The sequence below is a fragment of the Cyprinodon variegatus genome, unplaced genomic scaffold (genome assembly GCF_000732505.1).
Source record: "Cyprinodon variegatus isolate N-32 unplaced genomic scaffold, C_variegatus-1.0 Scaffold96, whole genome shotgun sequence".
NCBI lineage: Eukaryota > Metazoa > Chordata > Actinopteri > Cyprinodontiformes > Cyprinodontidae > Cyprinodon > Cyprinodon variegatus.
Window position 1 is genome coordinate 51,138 of NW_015150549.1, and position 21,665 is coordinate 72,802.

Below are 21,665 nucleotides of genomic sequence, written 5' to 3' on the forward strand. Positions count from 1 at the left end.
TATATATATATATATATATATACATATATATATATATATATGTGTGTGTGTGAATGAAAAGAGCTAGTTTTCTTGCAGGCTGGCTCCAGGTCCTTTCACCCTTTCACCATTAATTAGTATTAGCATAATGACTACTATGTAACCCCGATCTATTGCATATAATTTTACTCAGCATTTTTATATACTTTTTGGTCTAGTTGTCTACTTTGAACAATTATGGGCTAAATTATTAGAAAACAAGTTTAGATCTCACATGTATTTTGTTTGGGTTTTGTTTTAGATCCCCATTTGGAATAGTTTGCTCTTATGATTCTGACCTCTGATCCAACCAAATTAATCCGTTGCGTAGTAAAACCTTAATTCCTCACAGGGAATTAAAGGTAGAATATAAAAAGTTACACTGAATCATCATTTGTCAAAGTGGGTACAAATTTAAAATATCACTGTAGGGAATCTCCTGGAAACAACTCAATTTCCTTCCCGAAAAAGTTGATTCTAGATTTTTTCTAGTACAAAGCAACCAAAGTTGCTAGATTACTGTATGAATGGCAAACGGGTGAAATGACCAGCCACCTCTAAAACCCATATAAATGTAATGCTAGTGCTGGACCAACATTAAACATTAATGGGTTTGTAGCCGCCTAGAAAGTTAATGTCAAGGTAAACGGCTTTACTGTGATTGAAGGAACTGCTTGGTGAGCTCAAGTTGCAAGTCTGAATGCAAGAAGCTCAGTATTTTGAATCACTATTATTAATCTCAGGTTAATCTTTTTGTATACTAGGCTGTCACTGTTGTGTGCTTTTATTTTTTTTATGTTGGTCTTTAAACATTTGAGACTATATGATTTGATAACCAAATAGTTAAGAGGGTATTTCAGCCTCTCTCTGCTGTGCACTCCTGCCACGATTTTCACTTAAGGTCAAAAAATAGGACTTAGGTTTTAGACAAAGATAGGTTCTTCTAAATGTCCACTTTGAATCTTTTTGTGGGGATTTTAGTTTTTGGATTTTTTCTGTGTAGTTCTGTTTATGAAACAATTTATAACAAAACCATGAATCTTTTAAAGGTTAAGAAAAACATTACTGGTGCTGTATCTACATATAACAGGTAACTTTATATACTTTTTTTCGTTGAATGATATCTTCCAAATTCTTAAATACTAGGTGAGGAAAACACCAGAAACAGTCATAAGTACCAGTTGGTGTGAGATTATCATGGCATTAATAATACAGGATCAAAATAAGGTTTATTTTGCAACGTTTATTTTGTTTTTTCTAATATTTTCTCTCCACTGTTGCTACATAGATGCAAGGTATAAGGGCTTGCTGCAATGTACCCAATGTAACGACTGTCACCAAACGCTCATCCAGGGGGATTTGATGCTGCAGTACAAATAAATGACTGGATATATGATCCATGCATGATGCTTTTCTTTAGAAAAAATAAATAAAAGCCTTTTTAACCACTCTGTTCAAGTGCCTTAAAAAGACACGAGTTGTGAATTGGCGCTATTTAAATAAACTGAAATGAATCAATGACCATAATAATTGACGCAAAAGAGATACTTTTGATAAGTTAAATTTATACCATGAATTTACATGAACTAATAAGTTTTTTTCAAATGGTAAAGCAGCCATTCTGCTGTAAACTTTGCTATTACAGTTATAATAATGTTGTCTATAATAGCTGTTCATTATTTTGTTTTTAATCACCTTCTATTTTCAAGATGAAATGAAACACATGAATTGCTTTTTTAATGCATGGTATAACCGGCCAGAAAAATCTACAATCCCTCTGGCACTTTCTTTGGCATCCAATTAGAACTTTGATCTGTGAGACCAGGTGACACAAAACTAGTAGTTCATAAATGATAACTTTTTTAACTCTTTGTATATGTTACTTTAGATAACTTTCCCATTCCTAAGCAGCACAGTCTAAAATAGTAATTTAACATTAAAGTGAGTCACAAATAGAATTGCACCAAAAAGTTTGTATCAAGCAGGTTCATGTTTCCATTCCTTTGAGATCGCTTTTATTTTATCACCAGGTTAATAAAATCTGGAAAACTTAGCCAAGATATCTTCTATTCTTTTACCTATATCTTTATCTTTAAAGACTTTATCAGTGATAACACTGTGATTGTTGGGTGGGTTTGGCAACAGAGAGAAGCTGATTTTATTTTACTACAACCTTACTGCTGTTTTTGGCTGCTGTTGTTTTTCAGTACCTTTACATTGGTGCCTATAATGATGCCGTCTTCCTCTTCTATCTCTTTACATGCTTTCTTTAAACCTTTTCTACTCTGTTGGCACCCTTCGCCTCTTCTACTCCCTCCTCTTCTGATATAATCCATCCAATCAAAATGCACTATGAAATCCTTCATCGTGTTGTCCATCCATGCTGCGCCTTGACATGTGGTGGTGCTGTGATGATGATGATGGTGATGGTGTGTGTTTCGCCCCCATGGCTCTGCCCAATAAAACACACAACCAACCACCACCTCCTTCTTCTGAAAAATATGTTTAACCCACTCACGATTTAACCAAAAAAAAAAAAAAAAAAAAACTAACTAAAAATAATCTTCCTCACCATTCATCTGTCTACATCTTCGCACATGTAGAATCTGGTTGGTTTGTAATTTATTTCTCAAAGCTTCCTCCTGCACTCTCATTGGCCATGCAGTTCCCTGATTCATTTCTTATCCCATCCACCTGATCTCTCATGCGTTGACCTTTACCCCCAGTGCATGTGCTTCTTAGATGAGTCCTCTTAACTTTGCCTACAAATAAACTCTTGATAAGGTCTAAATAACCTTAGAGGGGAACAAAACTTTTTTATAGCCATTTTTATTCCATTAGATTCCAAGGTTACATCTGACATCTTAAATAACAAACATTCAAGCTGATAGCAGTTTAAAGGTAGATCTTAGCACCTGAAAAAGACCATGTTGGAGATATACAGACGTCTAGGTAGCCAGCTTAAAATACCTAATGCTATGAATGTAAAGTAATTACAATGTAATATAAAATGTAAAAAAGTGTAAAATAATATTACAGTGGTAATAAGCGGTTTGGTTGTTCTTGTTTCAAGTAATAATATTATTATTACTGATTACATACAAAATAAAAGCAATGTTTTCCAAAGGGCATCTGCTGAAACCGCTACAGATACAAATACTATTAAGAAATGTTAATTTATGTCTGTCAAAAGTATTTGAACCTGAAAAGACAATTATAGCATAATGCTACCCTTAACCTGTATCCACAGAACTTATCTACACCTTTAATGTTTCTGGCGCTGTTTGTTATTTAAGATTTATCTGGGATTCTGTTTATGTAAAAAAAAAAAAAATAAAAATTAACAGAGAGGTAGTCACTCCTTTTTAGTAGTTAGTGTTGTAAAAGGTTTGTGAAATGAAGTATAATAGACTTATCATGCAGAAATGTAGACAAAAAAAACAAATTTGCAGCAAATGGCGCTGCATGCATTGTATTCACATCTATATGATGCACATTCCTGGTGTGTGATGGAGGGCTAGCTCAGTACATAAGGAATACAACAGTCTAAAAACTGAAACCTTAAAATATCACCCTGACTGAGGAATCTACTCTGTCTATAAAGATGGTGAAAATAGAAAGTTGTGTTTTGAAATCGTAATGTTTGGAGTTAACAGAAAGAAACCATAACATACATTTTGACTTAAAATAAATTCTTCCTTCCTTAATTAAGACTCTGCCCACCAGGCTCCATGTTATCCAGGGCACTGACACATTAACAGGGCAATTAACTAAGACAAAGATGCATCCTATCTCATTCAGGGGATAATTGCACAAATACTAAATCTCTCTGGGTCCTGCAAAAATTTTCTGAAGTTTAAAGCTTAAAACATATCTAATAAAATGCATCCACCTATCAAGGACTTTGTTGCTTATCTGATTTAATTTGATAATTCAGTCATTTCAATCTTTTGATATAAAAATAGAAAAATACAAGCAGGAAGTCAAATTGAGTAGAGGATTCTATGCATACTGAAGGTATATTTTAGTAATCAAATCCTACCAGACATTGTTTATCTCTTTGTGACGTATAAGCTGACATATTGCACCTAATGGCGCATGCTTTAAGGTTCCAATGGGCTCAGCCCCATTGGCCTTCACTGGCCTGCATGTAGAGCAGCTATCAAGAAGTATGCTGCCATGCTATGTAATGTTTGCCCTTAGGCTGCATGCTAATTCCTCCATCTTCCCCTCCCTCTTTTCCTCCCCATGCTGGTTTTACAGCCTTGTCTGTCAACCATCAAAATGCAAAAACCCTCATTGAAAGTTTGGGTGTTTAGTATATTATAGTTTATTATTCATACTGTAGGCTGAGTGCATTGGCCAAGATCTGATACCGATCTGATACTGCCGTTGAATAAATGAACCATATACCTTGACATAAGCATTGTTAAAAAAAAAACTAACAAATTAACACAGATAAAAATAATCACTAGCTGCTTGATCTGTGTCATTCATCCAATAAAGATCCAGCTAATAAGTCAATATCGGAGCTGATATCCGATCCAAGTATCGAATCATTCACATCTCTAATTATCAGTCTCTAATGTTGTGAAAATCTGACCTTCTGATATCAATTGCTCCTGGTTCAATCTAACTTTAAATAAATATCAATGATAAAACATTTATTATGAAGTTAATACATTAAAAACCTGTTTCTCTGTCCATATCTAAAAATATCTTAAAGCAGTAAAATCCTTCAGGTTATATGACAGATGTTTGTAAACCCTAAGAAAAATGTGAATGTCTTCATTATTTATTTTGCAAGAGAGACTATAACTCACTTATGAGAAAATACATATTATCATATGGCATATGTTTGTACAAGATAAATTCTAACTAAAAAAGAAGCTATGCAAATGATTTATTATTAGAGAGAAAACAGCTCTGGTTTACTGGTATGTGCTACTTTACCTTCATAAATTTTCACTTACTGATTTTTACTGTTAAGGAGTCTTTTGTGATCAATGTTTGATTTGTTTTCATTTGTAGAGGAGTCCAGTTTAAACTTGATATTTAAGAGAGCAGGCCCTTTTGTACACAGCTTCATATATGAACAGGATTGAACTAGTCATTCAAATCGGAGCTATGATCTACAGGTTGAAGTTTACATGTTTAGCACAGTTAGTATAACTGATAGAGAATCTGTGTCTTGGATTTTGAAAACACTGCAAAAATGTCATAATCCAGAACCAAATAGGTTTAAAAAGTGATTCCACTGTGAGATAAAACAGAGGACTTTTAACTATTATACTATTAGCTTGTATTACTAGCTGACATACAGTATATATTCTGTGTTGTTGCTGTTACAGCCAACATACGCCTGTAGATATTTAAATTTCTAGAAACTATTTGCTCCTGTGATTCTTGTTGTTTGTCTTACTATATATGCTGTAATAATTCTGAAAATAACTCCTTGTATTCTCATCTATAAAAATAAAAAAACATATACTTTCCAGATTAATAATTAACCAAAACTTAAGGTCTTTGCTTTAGAATTACTCATATGGTATTTGATTGTTTTTGTCCTAGGGCTGAAATAATCTATCGGATAAATCTTGGTTAATCAACTCTTAAAGATAAATGTTAACTAATTTGGCAATTAAATACAACCAACTAATAGTAATCACCAAGACAAAGCTGCACAAATGATTTTCTTGTTTTCTGTTGAGGAAGGAGACGATTGTCTGTAATTTTCCTCAATCCAGAAGTCCTCAAGTCATAGTTTTAGATTCAACTGCTTTGTTTTTTTTTGTTTTTTTTTTCCCTATTTGATTAATAAATGAGTTTTTAAAAATTCATTATTAATATATCTATAAAAATCATTTGTTTTTTATACACACTTTCATATATACATGTGAGCGTGTGTATAGGAGTGTGTGTTCACATGCATGCGGTTGACAGGCAAAGTTTTCTGTGTTCCAGTCTGTATGTGGCCTGCTTGCATCAGCGATCAGTGCATTTGATTTAAAAAAAATACAGTATAAGATTGGATAATGACCTTGAAACTCTTTAAATCAGAAACCACCTTTCTTTCCCACTTATTTCTGTTTTGTTTTTTTTTTTGTTTTCTCTCTCTCTGTTATTTTCACTTATATCTAGGTACTTGTATGTTTGAGATGAAATACATTTTATGGGTTTTGACTTTTTTTGTTCTTCTCTCTCCTTCATTATTATTTTCAATTATGCCTTTGTTCTTCCATTGTTGTAGATAATAACTGTAAAGCTATTGTTGCTTGGTAAAACTGACAATTTGCCATGTTTGTGCTACAGAATAATTTCATCAACTTGAGCTTCCTGAGGCTTTTTAGAGCAGCTCGCCTCATTAAGCTCCTGAGACAGGGGGAAACAATACGGATCTTATTATGGACATTTGTCCAGTCCTTTAAGGTATTTAGGCATGAATAAATAAAGGACACATGGCCACAAAACATTCCTCATGAGAATGACCAATATTTTCTTTCCCTGTTTTTGTAGGCTCTGCCATATGTGTGTCTACTCATTGCCATGCTGTTCTTCATCTACGCAATCATCGGCATGCAGGTTAGTACTGATGTTCAAAAAGGTTTGGTGAAAATTACGCATTTCTATTTTCTGCCCCACCATGTTCGGGAATGAAACACTATTACCTGCTGTTGAGGTAGTTTAAACTCTCTTTTACAGTGTTTTTTTTCTTTTTTGAAGATTGTCTTTGAAACATTCTAGGATCTCAGATAACTAAATAAATCATTAGTCCCTCAAACAGAAAAGAGAATTCCCCAGTTTTCTTCTAATGGCCCTGTTACACCTTGACGATTTAGACAACCTATACCTGACGTACAAAAAAATCTGGCAAAAACGCTGTCATATATTGGATAAGTTATGGGTAAGTTTTGTATAAGTTATAAACACGCTGAATTATGCTTAAATATGCTGAAACCATATGCAAGTGTATGCCATAATTAACAGGTACGTTATCTGATCGTTGACATAAGTTACTCATAAGTCGTGGCATCTAGCTTATCCAAAATATACGAGTAACTTGTGCATAACTTATATGTAACTTATCAAGAACTTATCAAACTTATCGCATATCAACGTATCTGACATGTTCCAGACAACCTCTGAATGTGTTTCTAATATACAGCTACCATATAACGGCGTATTGGCAGCGTTTTGGTATGAAAAGGGTTTCCAGGAGGAAAACGTTGCTTCTCCTCCAGACTGCATCCACATCATATGGTTTGCGAGAAGATTAGTGTGATGGATCCTCTCTGCGTTCATGCCCACGTCGTTGTCCCCCTCAGGACATACTGAACACTCATTTCATGGGCATTGTGCTGCCACGTGTTATGCATAAGTCAGGCTGTCATTGGACATACGCTCTGGACTCGTTAAAAATACACTATGCATAGGAATAAAATTTTAAAAATACATAGAAAGTTCAGCGAATGCTAGCGTTTTAGAATATTCTGGGATGTCAGGCATATATGCTGGCTTAATCGGTAAGGTGTGACAGGGCCCTAAACACATAAATGACTATATGTGTAAAAAGTCTCCCAATCTTTGTGGCACTAGGAGTACATTTTGGTTTCAATATTCTTGTGTTTCAGCATTTTTTGGTTGTTTTCTTAAAGTGTGCTATGCAGCTGACTTCAGCATAGGCCCACCTCCTGCTGGCCCAGCAGTATGGAAGCTAACAGCGATGCTGCCACTGCATTGTTAACAACTCAGAAACTTTTTTTTCTATATTTAACGACTTTTCAGACCCCTGTAGTGACTGGTGACAAATCAAGCTACTTTTTACAGTTTTGTTCGATGCAACAAATGCAACAATCTCTCTGATTATTGCATTGTCTTCAATGAAGTTAGTGAGCAAGCCCCTCCCTTCACCAAAGCACAGAGACTCAGACGCAGCAGCTGCAGCCTGTGTTTGCAAGCAGAGCAACTCTCTCTGTTTCCCCATTGAACACGAGTCACATATGTGCAAAGCTTCCACTGACGCCCCCTCCGTTAATAAAAAGAATGTATCTAGAAAATTTAGCATATTTTTTTCTTTAAAAGTGTTGCAGTAAAATAGAACAACACGTGGCAGTGGTTTCCACGGCTCTGGCTGGCACGCACCCAGCATCTCAGGGTGGAGAAAAACGATTTTTTTTTTTTTTTCATCATATTTCTATGCTTTCACAACCTGAGAACACATTTATTTATACATGACATGGTCTTTATAACTAGATAAGAAGAATAGATGTTTTCAAGACAGGTTACCTATGGCCAGAAAATCAACATACTTTAACGGTTTTAAACTGGGGGAGGGAATACTTCAGGTTAGAGTCTTGCTAGCAGGCCTGATGACTGTTAAACTCTCCTGTTGAAACAGGAATAATGTTCAATCTTCCCATACCCATAAAGTATTTACATTTACTTTAGTAGCCTTTGGGATGGAAAAGGGCTAGTTTGAGTACCATGGTTTTAACTTTTACTTAATCAATATTGTTGGGAAGTATCAAAACTCCTATTTGAGTTTCATTTCTGGCTACTCCACACACCATGAGTATTTAGAGGTGTTTGGAGATGAAGTGAATTCATTAAACAAAAGATCTTATCAGTGAAAGTTCTTCACATTTTAACTTGTATACATGACCAACTGTAAGAATTGGTTTAATAATTTTAACATTGAAAATTTCACTTATAAAAGTGTTTCTTCTGCCTGCTATTTTTCATCTGTATTAATTGTATTTATTTGTATTATTTTTATTTTTACGCTGGTGAAGATTCACAGTCATCCAGGTCATAGTCATTCCAAAAAAAAAGAAGAGCAATTGAGTTAATCCATTCTCTGCCCCTGTGCAGGAGAGCGGAAGATCTTGTCTATTCAGCCAGGTCAATATTTCCCTTTTATGACCCCCTTTCAGACACTTATGCGGGTATGGGGCATTGCGGGTTGAGAAAAGAAGCCAAACTACCCCCACTCCAAAGGGGTGGACCCCTTTGTTCATTTTAATTTGTATATATTTTTTATAACAAAAACAAGGCTTTGTTGGGCTACTGTATAAAACCTCAAACTCAACGCTATTTCTGACATTTTGAATTGAGAATGCTTCCTGGATGGGAAGCGAAATGTCTTCAAACTTGGAAACAAAGTCAAGTAGATTATTTTTAATTTTCTCTTTTTTTTTGGAATTTGTCTTTAAGACCAAATTTACACATATTTGCACAAAATCATCTACTTACATAGTTTTTACATTAATTCATTTAACATTAAATCAGATAACATAGTCCAAAAAATACTTTTATTTTCTTTAAAAAAAAATTTTATGACTAATTTTACTTCTATACACCTCTGATTATACAGAACAGGTTGTCTCTCTTGAAAATGTAATGGACCAATATTTTAGACCATTTTACTGTCAAACTAAAAACTGCTTAATATCAAAACTAATCAGTATAGGGTTATAATAGAGAGAGAGAAAAAAAGATTTTCTGACTTGAAATGCAGGCATTAAAAACACCAATACACCTCATAATTCAAAGCAAAAAGAGTCAACTTTAGTATCAATAGATGAAAGTTACTGTTTCTTGTATTAGTGTTTATTACTAAAATTTGGAGAACTATTTCCAAAATAAATGGATGAATCTTTAAAAAAAAAACTGTATCTATGCTGTCATTTAGACAGAACCTCTTATTTGGAAGCCCTTGCATTTGTGTAGTATCTCTGAATTCCGTTTTAATGAAAGTAGAAGATGATAACAACAGTTCACCAATAAAGAGCAATTTTTTCTCCTCCTAAAGAATGTATTGCATGTACTACATCGTTTTTACTTTACTGCTGTTGCTCTGTGTTGAGTAATTTTCGTACCTGGGATGGCCCAACCAGGCTTTGATTTAAATGCTATAAAGGTTCTGTGGCGGGAGCTCAAGAATAGGACCATAGTGATACTTTTGAAACTCAAAGACTTGAAGCTGATCACAAAAAGTACATTAAAAGTATAAATAAAAACATCTAAACATCTAAAAAAAAATTTTGGCAACAATGTAAAGCATTTTGCCACTTTGATGTCTACAAAAATATGTTTTTTTTTCTATTATTAAAAAGTGAGTGTATAATTTCTGATCTGCCACTTGTGTTAAAATAAAAAATATTTTTGTGTTTATCAAATTATACCTTCTGTACATTGTTCTGTACATTGTTCTGTACATTTCATTATATTCTATGATATAAACAAACTGTGGTGGGAAAAAAAAAGCCACAATAAATAACTTTTTCACACGCGCACTGATGCTTGTAGTCAAACATATAAAACTTTTAGTTTTTCTTTTCTGAATATTGTAATACCTGACCTTCTGGTTTAATGGTTCAAAAGATTGGACAAATATCTTCCATGTTTTCCACTTTTGCATAATCATTCATTTTAAAGAATAATGGAGTTCAAACTGTTTGAAAATTGTATTGAAATTGTTGCTGATGCTTTTCAAATTTGCCTCTGCATCATTCATATGCAGTCTCCCAAACTGACAGAAGGATTGTTTTTTCTTGAGGTTGCCACACCTCCAAGCAATCCAACATATATTATCAAAACATATCTGTACTTTCTCTCTTTGATCCTATAAAAACAGAGTGTAAGCATAATTTCTGTTAATTTGGTATTATTAATCTTGTTTGTGTTCTTTTCTTATTACATGGTCCAGTTGTTTGGAAACATAGCTATTGATGAGGAGGAAGAAAGTGCCATTGATGAGCACAACAACTTCAGAACCTTCATTATGGCCCTAATGCTGCTATTCAGGTAAGGCATATCTGGATTAGATTATATTTTCTATTTGTTTGTGTTTTGTGGTGGTAAAAATATAATGTAAAGTGGAGTTTATGGAAATTATTTGATGTTCAATTTGTTAAGATGCACTCGTATCATATATCTATATTATAAAAGGGATGATCACTTTTATGCCTTCTTGGCTGCTTACAAACTCTACCTGTATCGCTAAATGCAGGAGTGCTACAGGTGAGGCGTGGCATGAGATCATGCTGGCGTGCCTGGGAGAGAAAAAATGTGACCCAGACTCAGGAAACACAGGGAAGGAGTGTGGCAGCGTATTCGCCTACACCTATTTTGTCTCCTTTATTTTCCTCTGCTCCTTCCTGGTGAGAAATAATTTACCCATTTGGATTATCTTTCTTTTTTTTAACCTAAACCAGAAAATATTTTTTCTCAGTTTTGCTTGATCTTTTTTTATTGATCTTATTTTCCATCCTCCCAGATGCTCAATCTCTTTGTGGCCGTCATCATGGACAATTTTGAGTACCTGACCAGAGACTCGTCTATCCTGGGCCCGCACCATTTAGACGAATATGTAAGAATATGGGCTGAGTACGACCCAGCTGCCTGGTGAGTGGCAAGGACTCATGCTATTACAATTGCAAACATACCAACAAAATGTTTACATATATTACATAAATATTTTAATGCTCTCATTACCACTGAATTTTTCTTCCATCCCCAAATGGGAGAATGTTCTTATGGCAGACCTGGGATGATGAAACGTCATGTGGAGACAGTCGAAGCAAAAATGTTTCCAGGCTAAATCATTACTTTTTTAGCTTCCCCGCCTTCCTTTTTACTTCTAAAGTAAAGTTGTATGCTAATTGCATAAATGTTACCCACCCCCTTTTCTGTTTTATTTTTTATCTTTTGGGGTTTGTTGTTTTTTTTTTTGGAGTGAATTTAGAGTTCTTATCTTCTCTACATTTTGGTTTTCCTTCTTTTTCTTCTTCCACTCTGTTTCTTTTTTTCCCTTCTTTTGGATTCTGTATGCTCCCTCACCTAACTCCCCTCCTTGTATTTTTCTTGCAGCGGGCGCATACATTATAAGGATATGTACAGTTTATTACGAGTTATCTCCCCTCCTCTGGGTCTTGGCAAGAAATGCCCACATAGGGTGGCCTGCAAGGTTTGGACTAAACCTATAAAGCACAAACTTAAACGCAACCTGCTCGCCTTTAAGAGACTGGAATGAATGTTGCTCTTTATCACTATTAAGACAAGTTTTTCTTACTTTTTTTTCTATTTCCATTGGTTTGACTTCAATGTTTGGGTTTGCATTATCCAGTTGTTTTGAATTCATTTCACCATTGAATCATTCCCTTTTTTGGGATGGGGTCTGTTGTTTATGCATTCTGACATGATGATGAGAATGTTTGGGACAATGCAGAAATGCACACACACTCTCTTGCATACAGTCACAAACACACTAATAAAGGTGTGTGAAGCATGAAGTTATACACTGCACTTGCTAATGTCTTTTGATTGAACACTTTGGAAAAAATAACACTTTTGTCTCTTTTATTTTTTTAAATTTCTTCAAAATATGCTTAAGACGTCAGTCATTTGGTGTCTTTTCTTTCTGCTTGCTGTCTAAGTTTGCCTGGGCAGAAAATGACTGAGCAATGTGCATTGATCTGTTTGATTCCGGGTGGGTGGGTTGGGAGATTATATTTCACTAGAGGCACAGACAGAGAAGGTTTGGCCTTGAAACTTTCCCCTTTGATAAAGTTAAATATTTTATTTCTTACTGCTTTCAGAAAGTGAAACTCATTTGTTTATTATATTTAGTTTACACATAAAGTAAAATATTACTGCTTTGGAAAATATTAAAACATTTATATGGAAAGGTGATCTCCCAATCTAAAGCCACTAGGCCATGCAATCATGTGGGGGGATTGCTGAATTGACATCAGGAAGTTACTAACACCCAGCACTTTAAGACTGATAGAAAAGTTATTAGAATGACTTTTTCTGGTGGAGAGAGGAGCTATAGCAACATTGACAACTATACAGTCTTGAGAGGATTCTCAAGCCAATTCCGTTCAAGAAATTGGGAGAGCTTCATTATGAGTGAACTGAGGCTGGAGTCAGTGCTTTAAGTAACACTATACATAGATGAATCCTACGCAATGGCTATAAGTGTCTGACCTGGGCTAGGGAGAAGAAGAACAGGGAAGCTGCTTATTGGTCCAACGTTCTCTTCTTATCAATTCAAGTGGAATTCACATTTTACCTGCTTTTCTGCAGGAGTAGAAAAGCATTCAGGCTACCTGAAGCTCAATATGAAACAGTCAGTGCATATTTCAGTTGCCAAGTCATGTAAAAGTGTTGGTCCATTGTGTTTTCTGAAGTCCACAGTCAACACAGCATTATATATCGAAATATTAGAGTCATTTATTCTGACTTCTGCTGAACAGAAGTTGGTAACCCACACTGAAATTTACCAAAAGCTTGTGTGATAAGGGTGGTACTTTGCTCAGTTTGCCACTAAACTGGTCTGACATTCATAGACACTAGACCCAATAATTAGATGACCTAAAGGCTGCTATCAAAACAAACTGGGCATCCATTACAACTCAGAAGTTTCACAAGCTGGTCACCTACATGCCAGGGTACAATACTTTAGTGATTCCTGCAAAACAAGATCAAACAAAGTATTGAGTCTTGTGAAAGGAAGATAAATAAATGTATGCTTAAAAGTCCTTTTTATTGATGTTACAAAATAATAAAAATTTAAGACAACTGAATATGTGGAGTTCATTATCTGTAACCGATAATCATCAAAATTAGAAGGAATAAAGGTTTGACATATTTCACACTACAGTATGAGTAATGAATCTATATTTACTTTCATTTTTTTCACTTTTAAGAGATATCTGTATCTTTGAAGATATGTATATATTATTTAGATCTACATGTCAGTCATTTAACCTTGAAGGTCAGAAGATTTTTTTTCGACAACACATTATTACAACATCTACCCGTATAGTTGATTTAGAGGGGGGGGAAATGTCAAAACATTAGTGGCACCATTTCCAGTGGATAATCATGTCGTTACTTGTGAAAATATCTAGGCTTTTCTATGATTTTGCAGGTTTTGCTAATTGCAAAGTCTTTTTAGCATCTGTACAAGACATTGCATGCAATTATAGAAGTTTTGTTTTTATAGCTTTTCTACAGAAAAGACAAAGTATTTTAATAAGCAGCATGAGTCAATGCTGATCCAAATACATCAATTTCACCCCGATCTGACCATATAGAAGCTCTGATGCTGAAGTCATTTTTGTGACATTTTACAGCCAATGAGTTGCTGCCTATCAGGTTTCCACCTCTTATGATTATCATCACTAAACACACAGCACCAGGACTTTGTGTAAATTTCCATTTAAAACCTTGCCCCATACTCCAAGCAACTTATACGTATGTGTAGATTGGGGGGCTGATTGCTATGTCCCAATAGGACACCATATTCATTAGGGAATGCAACACAGTCATACCTGCAAGAGGCTGTAATGAACATTTTATTTTTAAGTGGGCCTTATAAACTCTTTCCTGGACTCTCCACCTAAATGCCTTACCAACACTACCTAGCTTATTAACATAGAAAGATTTATTGTCATCTTACAGGATATGAACAAAAACGTATTTGGGGAGCATCTCTTTAAGCAGCTTTAGCTTTCTTACACCGACAGAGTTTTATTTACACTTGCAGATGAATCTAACCATACTGAAATAACAAGGCCAAACCTCATCTGTTTGTATTGCTGGTAAAGATGGCAGAGGAAAAGGGGAAGGGTGTGTGTGTGTGCGATTTAGGGGATGGATTCCAAAGGTTTTGTGTCCACCAGTACCCTCTTATTAAATATCTGTGCTGACAGATGTTTTTGAAAAGAGTGTAAGTCAAGTCAAGTTCTGCACCGACCAAATAAGGAATTGTTCTGCTGCTGTTCTACCTCTTCTCAAACTAGATCGGCTGCTTCTAAACCCCAAGCCCAGTGGTTTCAGCGTGTTTTAAGACTGAAACGCCTTATTTACAATATTTTATCACTGTTTCCCCATGAAAATGACAGCTGCAGAAAACCAAACCTTCTTGTATCCATGTCCAAACAGAGATCATTTTGATTGAAAAAACATCGAACGTTTAAGATGTCATTGCATTGCTTTAATCTGAACGTTTTTGATCATGTGGTTCAGGAAATGAAGTCCTAATTTGGACTCAAAGTCCTTCAGAAATCCATGAGGGCTTTCTTGAACATCTGTAAGTGCAGCTATGTGTGGAGAGTCCCGGTGGACACGCGGCCCTAATAACAGACTGCATTGACTTATCACAGTGACTCATTCCGATTTCTGCAGTGGCGCTTTTCTCAGCCTGCTAGAAGCCTCGCTGTCAGTTCTATCCGAGTGGCAAAAGTGGGCAAAGACCAAAAGAATAATAAATAATCATTCCCTTTTCACCTCGTATAGAACGGTAACACACTAACTTACTTAACATAAATGACACCTCCTCTTTAAACCCTTTCTTGCCTAATTCTAATCTTTCTCCTTACCCTTCTTTTCCTCCCTCCACATTTCTGTAAAAATACCAGACTGTAAAGGGCACATAAAACACCCTCTTGTTCTCTATCGTTTTCCCTCTATCTCTTTTCTCTCACCACAGCAACCACATTTCCACAGTGACCAAAACAATAACCTCTGTGTATTTGTCCCCCCCTACCCTTCCTTTCCTTTGTTGTTTCTTTTTTTTTTACTCCTCGTGTTTCTGCCCCCAAACACACCTCTGTGTGTGTCCCCTAAATGCTCCACATTCCTACCCTCTGTTATGTTTTTTTTTTTTCATTTTCACGTTGTCTGTCTTCGTTTTGTCCGTTGTGTGTCAATGTGTGCGTGTTGAACGCATGTGCCCATGTGATGTCTGTGTGTTGTGGCCACTCCAGCGGTCGGATCAGTTACACAGACATGTATCAGATGCTAAGACACATGTGTCCGCCGCTAGGCCTCGGGAAGAGGTGTCCCGCCCGGGTCGCCTATAAGGTAGACTCGCCCCCACCTTACCCCTCCACCCTGTTGATTATTTTTCCCTTTCTATTATTCCTTTCTTTTCACATTTATCCCTCAATCCCATTTCTCTCCTTACTCCTCCCCATCGCCGGGGAGAACCTCTCTTTCACCAGCTGAAACCTTGCTGTTTCTCTCCTCCCTCTAATCACCCTCTTCCATCCACTGCCCCATCCTTTTTACCTCCTTCAAGTGGTGTTCTCCTCATTGTTTGTTAGTGGTGGTTGTGGTGGTGGTGGTGGTGAGCGATGTCCTCTCTTCTCTTTCTCCGACCGTGGGGATGGAGGGATGGGCTTTTGTTGTGCAGTCAAGTAAAGTGATAGTGGAGTGGCAGTGAGTCCTCTTTTATTTGCTCCTGTCATACCGCAGAAGTAAGGGAATGCGGGAGGTTTTGCCAGTCCTTCTGCAATCTGCACAGACTCATTCACATACACTTGGACACATACAAACAATACAAAACATTAGGCAATCAGCAAAATCCTTTGTGTACAACCAAAATAAACACCAAAGTGATAAAGATAGTTAAACATTAGAGGAAACTCAACACTTTAAATCAAGTTCTGCTGAATTTTCCCATATATGGCATCTGTTGGTAAAAAAACTAAAGCAATGTAGAATCTACACACAAAAAATATACTATATGAATAAAATATGGTATCTAACCTTATTATGTTTTTTAGTCAATTAGAAACTATGACTTGATTTACATTGGTGTTACATATAGTTATAGTGTCTTCATGCATAACAAGAGTAGCAACCTCTTCTGTGTTTAACACACAAACAGCAGTTAAAATGGGAATATATAACTCAAGGCAACATTCACACAGTTTGACTCTCTGCCTGCACAGCGGGTGCAGAAGGACCGGTGAGGGTTTCTGTCTTCAGTCTTCTGCGCCTCTTATTTCTGCGGATGACTTATAAGTTGCCGTAAACACATGCCCACATCCACCTGTATTCATATCAATGGAATTTTATTCAAGTAAAATCAGATTTAAAAATGTTTTAACCCTTCTTGGGGCTATGACCACCAGGAAAATGTTTCATGTTAAAAAATTTTGCATTTAATTTGTCTTTGTCATCTTTCTCTCTGTTCTTCTGTAAACCTATGCTCTTGCTCTATATTCGTGCCATCCAGGTTCACTAAAACAGCATTGTTAATAAGGCATCTAATGAGTTAAGATTCCTATTAATTAACAGTTCAACATGTTACTGACATTATTAATATTGTCTTACATGTTTAAAATGAAAGAGGCAAATGCTACAAGCCATGATCCAAAACACAGTAAAATTGATCCATTTTCCATCATGCTTTATCCCAGCTGGGGTCGCGAGGGGTGCTGGTGCCTATCTCCAGCTGTCTACTGGCGAGAGGCGGGGTACTCCCTACACAGGTCGCCAGTCCATCGCAGGGAAACACAGAGACACACAACTACTCACGCACACTCTCACACCTAAAAAGAATTTAGGGAAGCCAATGAACTTTACAGTCAAGTTTTTTGACTGTGGGAGGAAGCTGGAGTACCCACTTATGCTCGGGGACAACATGCAAACTTTATGTAGTAAGAGCATGGAAGCCTGGAATCGAACTTGGAACCTTTTTGCTGCAAGGCAGCAGTGCTACCCACCACGCCACTGTGTGGCCTAAGCAAATAAAATAAATTCAAAACAGTAATTTTAGTAGATATAAATGATGGGAAAACATGAGACTAGTAATTATAGAGTATTAATGGTTTAGAGAGAATGATCTTACACAACAACACAAATAAAACTCTAACCAAAAGTGACAGTGCTTTTTACATTAGTAGGTCTATATTGCATATGGTCTGCTGAAGGATCTCTCTGTCTGGAGAGTTTAAAGTTTTAGAAATATGCTATGCATGGAGAGGATACCAAGTCCTCCTGCAGCCTGCAGACCATCCTCACTGGCCTAGTTGTATGCAACCCCTTTGGGTGCAAGCACCACTAATTGAGCTGGGTCTACTTTGATCCCCTTAATTGACACAGAAACAATTGCCCCATTTATGTTACCCTTTTGAAACTGCCAAGAGCAGTCTGAGCTCGGAACTGAGATGATTGTTGATTTCATATGGAATGCAGCTTAACTGGACTGTGCCAGACACAACCGGGTTGTTGTGAACAGGTGAAGAGATCTGGATTTTAAAAATCTCTTCACCTGTTCACAAACTTCTTCTCAGGCTATTGACAATAAACAGCATCAAAAGAGCCTGGGATGATGCCAAGACAGAGGCTCTCAATGAAATTTTGGCGGAGCACGCTATCCAGGCACATAAGTTCCTGGATGATATGGGTGCCAACATTTTTGTCGTGTAATTTACGCCTTGAGAGCTGTAAAATCATGGACCGAGGAGGCGAGTAACGAAGCTAGACTGATGTGTAAATGGTCACAAGAACCAAGCTCCGCATGGTTAACTGATCCAATCTGGTCCGAACTCGGCTGGTATTGGTTTCAGAGGGGTAGTGTAAATGGGGCAATACAGAGTGCAGTTGTCGGCATGGAAAACCACATAGAATCAGGGAGAGCTAACCCTTTAAAAGTGGGGCAATAAGAATTTCGTCTGTCACAGATGATATGCATGGAAGATATATGAGAAAAGGCTAAGTGGGACTTGAGACATAGAAGTGGCTTGAGAGAGTTTGATTTGGACTCAAACTTCAAGGTGAAGGCTGAAATACGTTTAAACCTGGAAGAGGTTGAATTAACTGAAATTTACAATATGGTAAATTATTTAAAAGCAACCCACCTTTTAAGGTCTCTAGTGTTTATTGCATCTGGATGGATTATTTATTTATTTCTTTATCTTATATGAACCCTTTATTTGTCGTTCCTGCCATTTTCTGTTTAAAAAATGCTCAACTGCTCCGTCTTACTCAAGAGTCCTAATTTTTATTTTAATAAATTTTTCTTTGGTCTGCCTTTAATTTCAGTTTTTCTGTCCCTCTGCTTCTGTCTACTTCTTCAACAAATTGTCTGTAAACAATCACAAACATCATTTTTTCATCCTTTTGATCATCCAGACATACACTTTGTTTTACTGTACTCTTACTATTTGATCTCTCCACTGTTTTCTTGTTATAGTGGTTAGCTTATCCCTGGAGTACATTTCATAATGTAGTTCAGATTTTTAGGTTTATATTGAACCAAGTTGTATGAAATAGTTCATTTAGAGGTCCCTAGAAGATCAGGAAGATGTGGAATAAAAATGGGACAGTTCAAACTATTATTACCTACAAGGTTGATGTTCTTGATTTAATTTATAGTTGACAACATAATTCTACCTTAGAAAGAATAAAAACTTTAATTGATTATTGCTACTTCCTGAACTGACGTCTTTACCTATGTCAGTGTTGTTTTAGTCTTTGTCTCAATCTTTTGTGGTGTTTTGTAATTTTCAGCCACTCTTTTTCTCTTTCTCAACACAGACACACTTAGACTTCCATTTAACCCTAGAATATTAATATCTTTTCATTCTTCTTGATGTATTTCACTGTTTCCACAAACCTTCTCTCTCCCTCTGCATTCTTGACCTCCCCTTTTACCTGTAACTACATCTCATGAACAGTCCTACATTGACCAAGCTAGCTCTACTTACTGTCCCCATCATGCAACCCCCTTTATAATCCCTTTCTTCTTATCTTAGAATATTGCAGATGTAATGACTGGTTGGTCGAAAACAAAAATAAGAACAAAATAGAAAAAACATCATCTCTTATGCCCCTTAAGGTTTTTTTCTCCATTCAGACAATGCTGCAACTCAAATCCCTTTTAGTACTTAAATCCAGACAATGCACCCTTTTGGCATTGAGAGAGATCCTGGCATTAAATAAAGTGGTACTATTGTGGTTTGATTTGACTTTGATCAATGGATCACCAAATGAGAAATTATAGAGGCCAAAAAAATTACACGTAAATATTTTTTTTCCCAAAGGTAATTCCTGTGAATTGAGGATACTCTCTTTGCGTGGATGCACGGCTGCTTGTTTTGTAAAACTATTTATTCAAGTTGTGGGGAGTGGGTAGGGTGGATGAGTTGGGGCTTTAAATTATTTGAGAGTGAAGTGAAAGCATGTTGCATGTTTTGTTTGTTTGCATTTTGGGATTTTGACTCGGATTGTTGTGTGTCGTTTGCATGTAGTTTTTTTTTTTTGTTGCATGGCTATGGGTAACATAAAAGTTGTTGCATCCTGAGCCCTGCAAGTGTTGGTGGATGCCCTTGCCTACCATGTCACTTGGCTTGGGCATCCCCGACACTCATGCACACTCAGGAACACAGGAGCATGTACACAGGCCCGCCGCCATGTCGTGCCTTCCATCGTGAGTGCCCAACGCTCATGTTCGTAGGTAAATCGGATGGATGCCAGCTGGTCAGAATAGGTACAGCAAGCAACCCAAGCTGGACAAGCTTGCTTCGTCCTATCTGCAGTTTTCTCCATCTGTTTTACCAAGCATAGATATGTGAAGACAGGGAACCTCCTTACAGGTAGGGGGAGCTCAATAGCAGGTGCCATGGTTAAATGAAACAATAGCTGTCTCCTGAAAATGCAGAACTAAACCAGTGATACTTCTGTTGCTCTTCAGTCAATTGGTTTTTGTCTCCATAGGACTCCAATTAAGTTATCTTAATTGCAGTCTGTGAAAATAAGTGTTTAGGTGGGGAAAGAGGGTTGGATAAGGGTGGCAGCGGTGGGGGTTTGGGCACGTTGGTGTATGTTTACTGTCATATACATATATATTTATATATATAATTCTATATGTGTGCAACAACAGAAATGTGTAAATGCACATAAGCATTCACACATATAGGGAACATGGGCACAGGTTGGGTCGGATGCCATTTTGGCTCTGATTGTTCTTCCTTTGTGGTTTTGCAGCTCTCACAGTTGCTTAGCAGCATTGGATAGTTGTGCTGTCGTATAGAGTATCACTGCAGAAACAGGAGACACCAGGACTTACTTTTACAAGTTTCAATCGAGAAAATGCCTTTGCCTAAAATTACCCAAATTAAGTAGCATGCTTAACACATGAAAGCTAAACGTTTGCTGATTTAGCTGGTTATTTAAGACCTGATTAAGTTTAGTGACTGGAAGCGTTGTCTTTCTTGCTTTAGGAGATAAAACCTACAAACTGGGCGAATCAAGTTAAACTTTAACCGGCTGTTGTCTATGGAGCTCTCTCAAACCTGCCCCCTCCTCCTTACCCTTTCCCCATCCTTGAGATTTAGGACACCCCACCTTAGTGAGGACACCTCCCTTTCTCATCCTCTCATCCTGACTGGTTCTCCACAGAGGCTACTTCGCATGGATCTACCGGTCGCTGATGACAACACAGTGCATTTTAACTCCACCCTCATGGCTCTGATCAGGACAGCACTGGATATAAAGATTGCCAAGGGTATGATTTAAAATTTAACACAAATTATCTGTTTAGCTATATATGTGCATCCCAACTAATTCAACATTAACCTCAAATAATGGATTAATTACACAGAGAAATGTGAAATAAATGGACAAACTAAATGATCATCAGAAAAGAGGAGCACTGCCCAATAAAAAGTTCAGTCCTTACCTCTTTAGCACCAAAAAAGCTTTTGTTGTTGACCTTTCACCAGGAATTACTTAATTAATTCTACCTCAGATTAGAAGTATTTCCTCTGCTGGTGTTACACTTCATGTCACAAATATTGCAGCAAGTGTAATCTGTATTTTGAAAAGTGGCGCCATACTTTTGAGCA

General features: G+C 36.6%; 1 protein-coding gene across 17 annotated transcripts in view; it reads left to right on the forward strand.

Moving 5' to 3' along the window:
• LOC107084276 (voltage-dependent P/Q-type calcium channel subunit alpha-1A-like) overlaps positions 1-21,665 on the forward strand; it is a 105,141-nt gene that overhangs the window by 46,665 nt on the left and 36,811 nt on the right. For 9 of the 17 annotated variants that reach the window (XM_015374044.1, XM_015374052.1, XM_015374053.1 and 6 more), the window contains exons 31-38: positions 2,622-2,627; positions 6,331-6,447; positions 6,535-6,600; positions 10,727-10,824; positions 11,030-11,180; positions 11,297-11,424; positions 11,890-11,986; positions 21,220-21,325. In XM_015374044.1, coding sequence (XP_015229530.1) covers positions 2,622-2,627; positions 6,331-6,447; positions 6,535-6,600; positions 10,727-10,824; positions 11,030-11,180; positions 11,297-11,424; positions 11,890-11,986; positions 21,220-21,325 — 769 coding nt within the window. Of the gene's footprint in view, positions 1-2,621; positions 2,628-6,330; positions 6,448-6,534; positions 6,601-10,726; positions 10,825-11,029; positions 11,181-11,296; positions 11,425-11,889; positions 11,987-15,794; positions 15,892-21,219; positions 21,326-21,665 lie in introns of all 17 variants that reach the window. The other 8 variants (XM_015374050.1, XM_015374041.1, XM_015374054.1 and 5 more) reach the window with 3 other exon arrangements.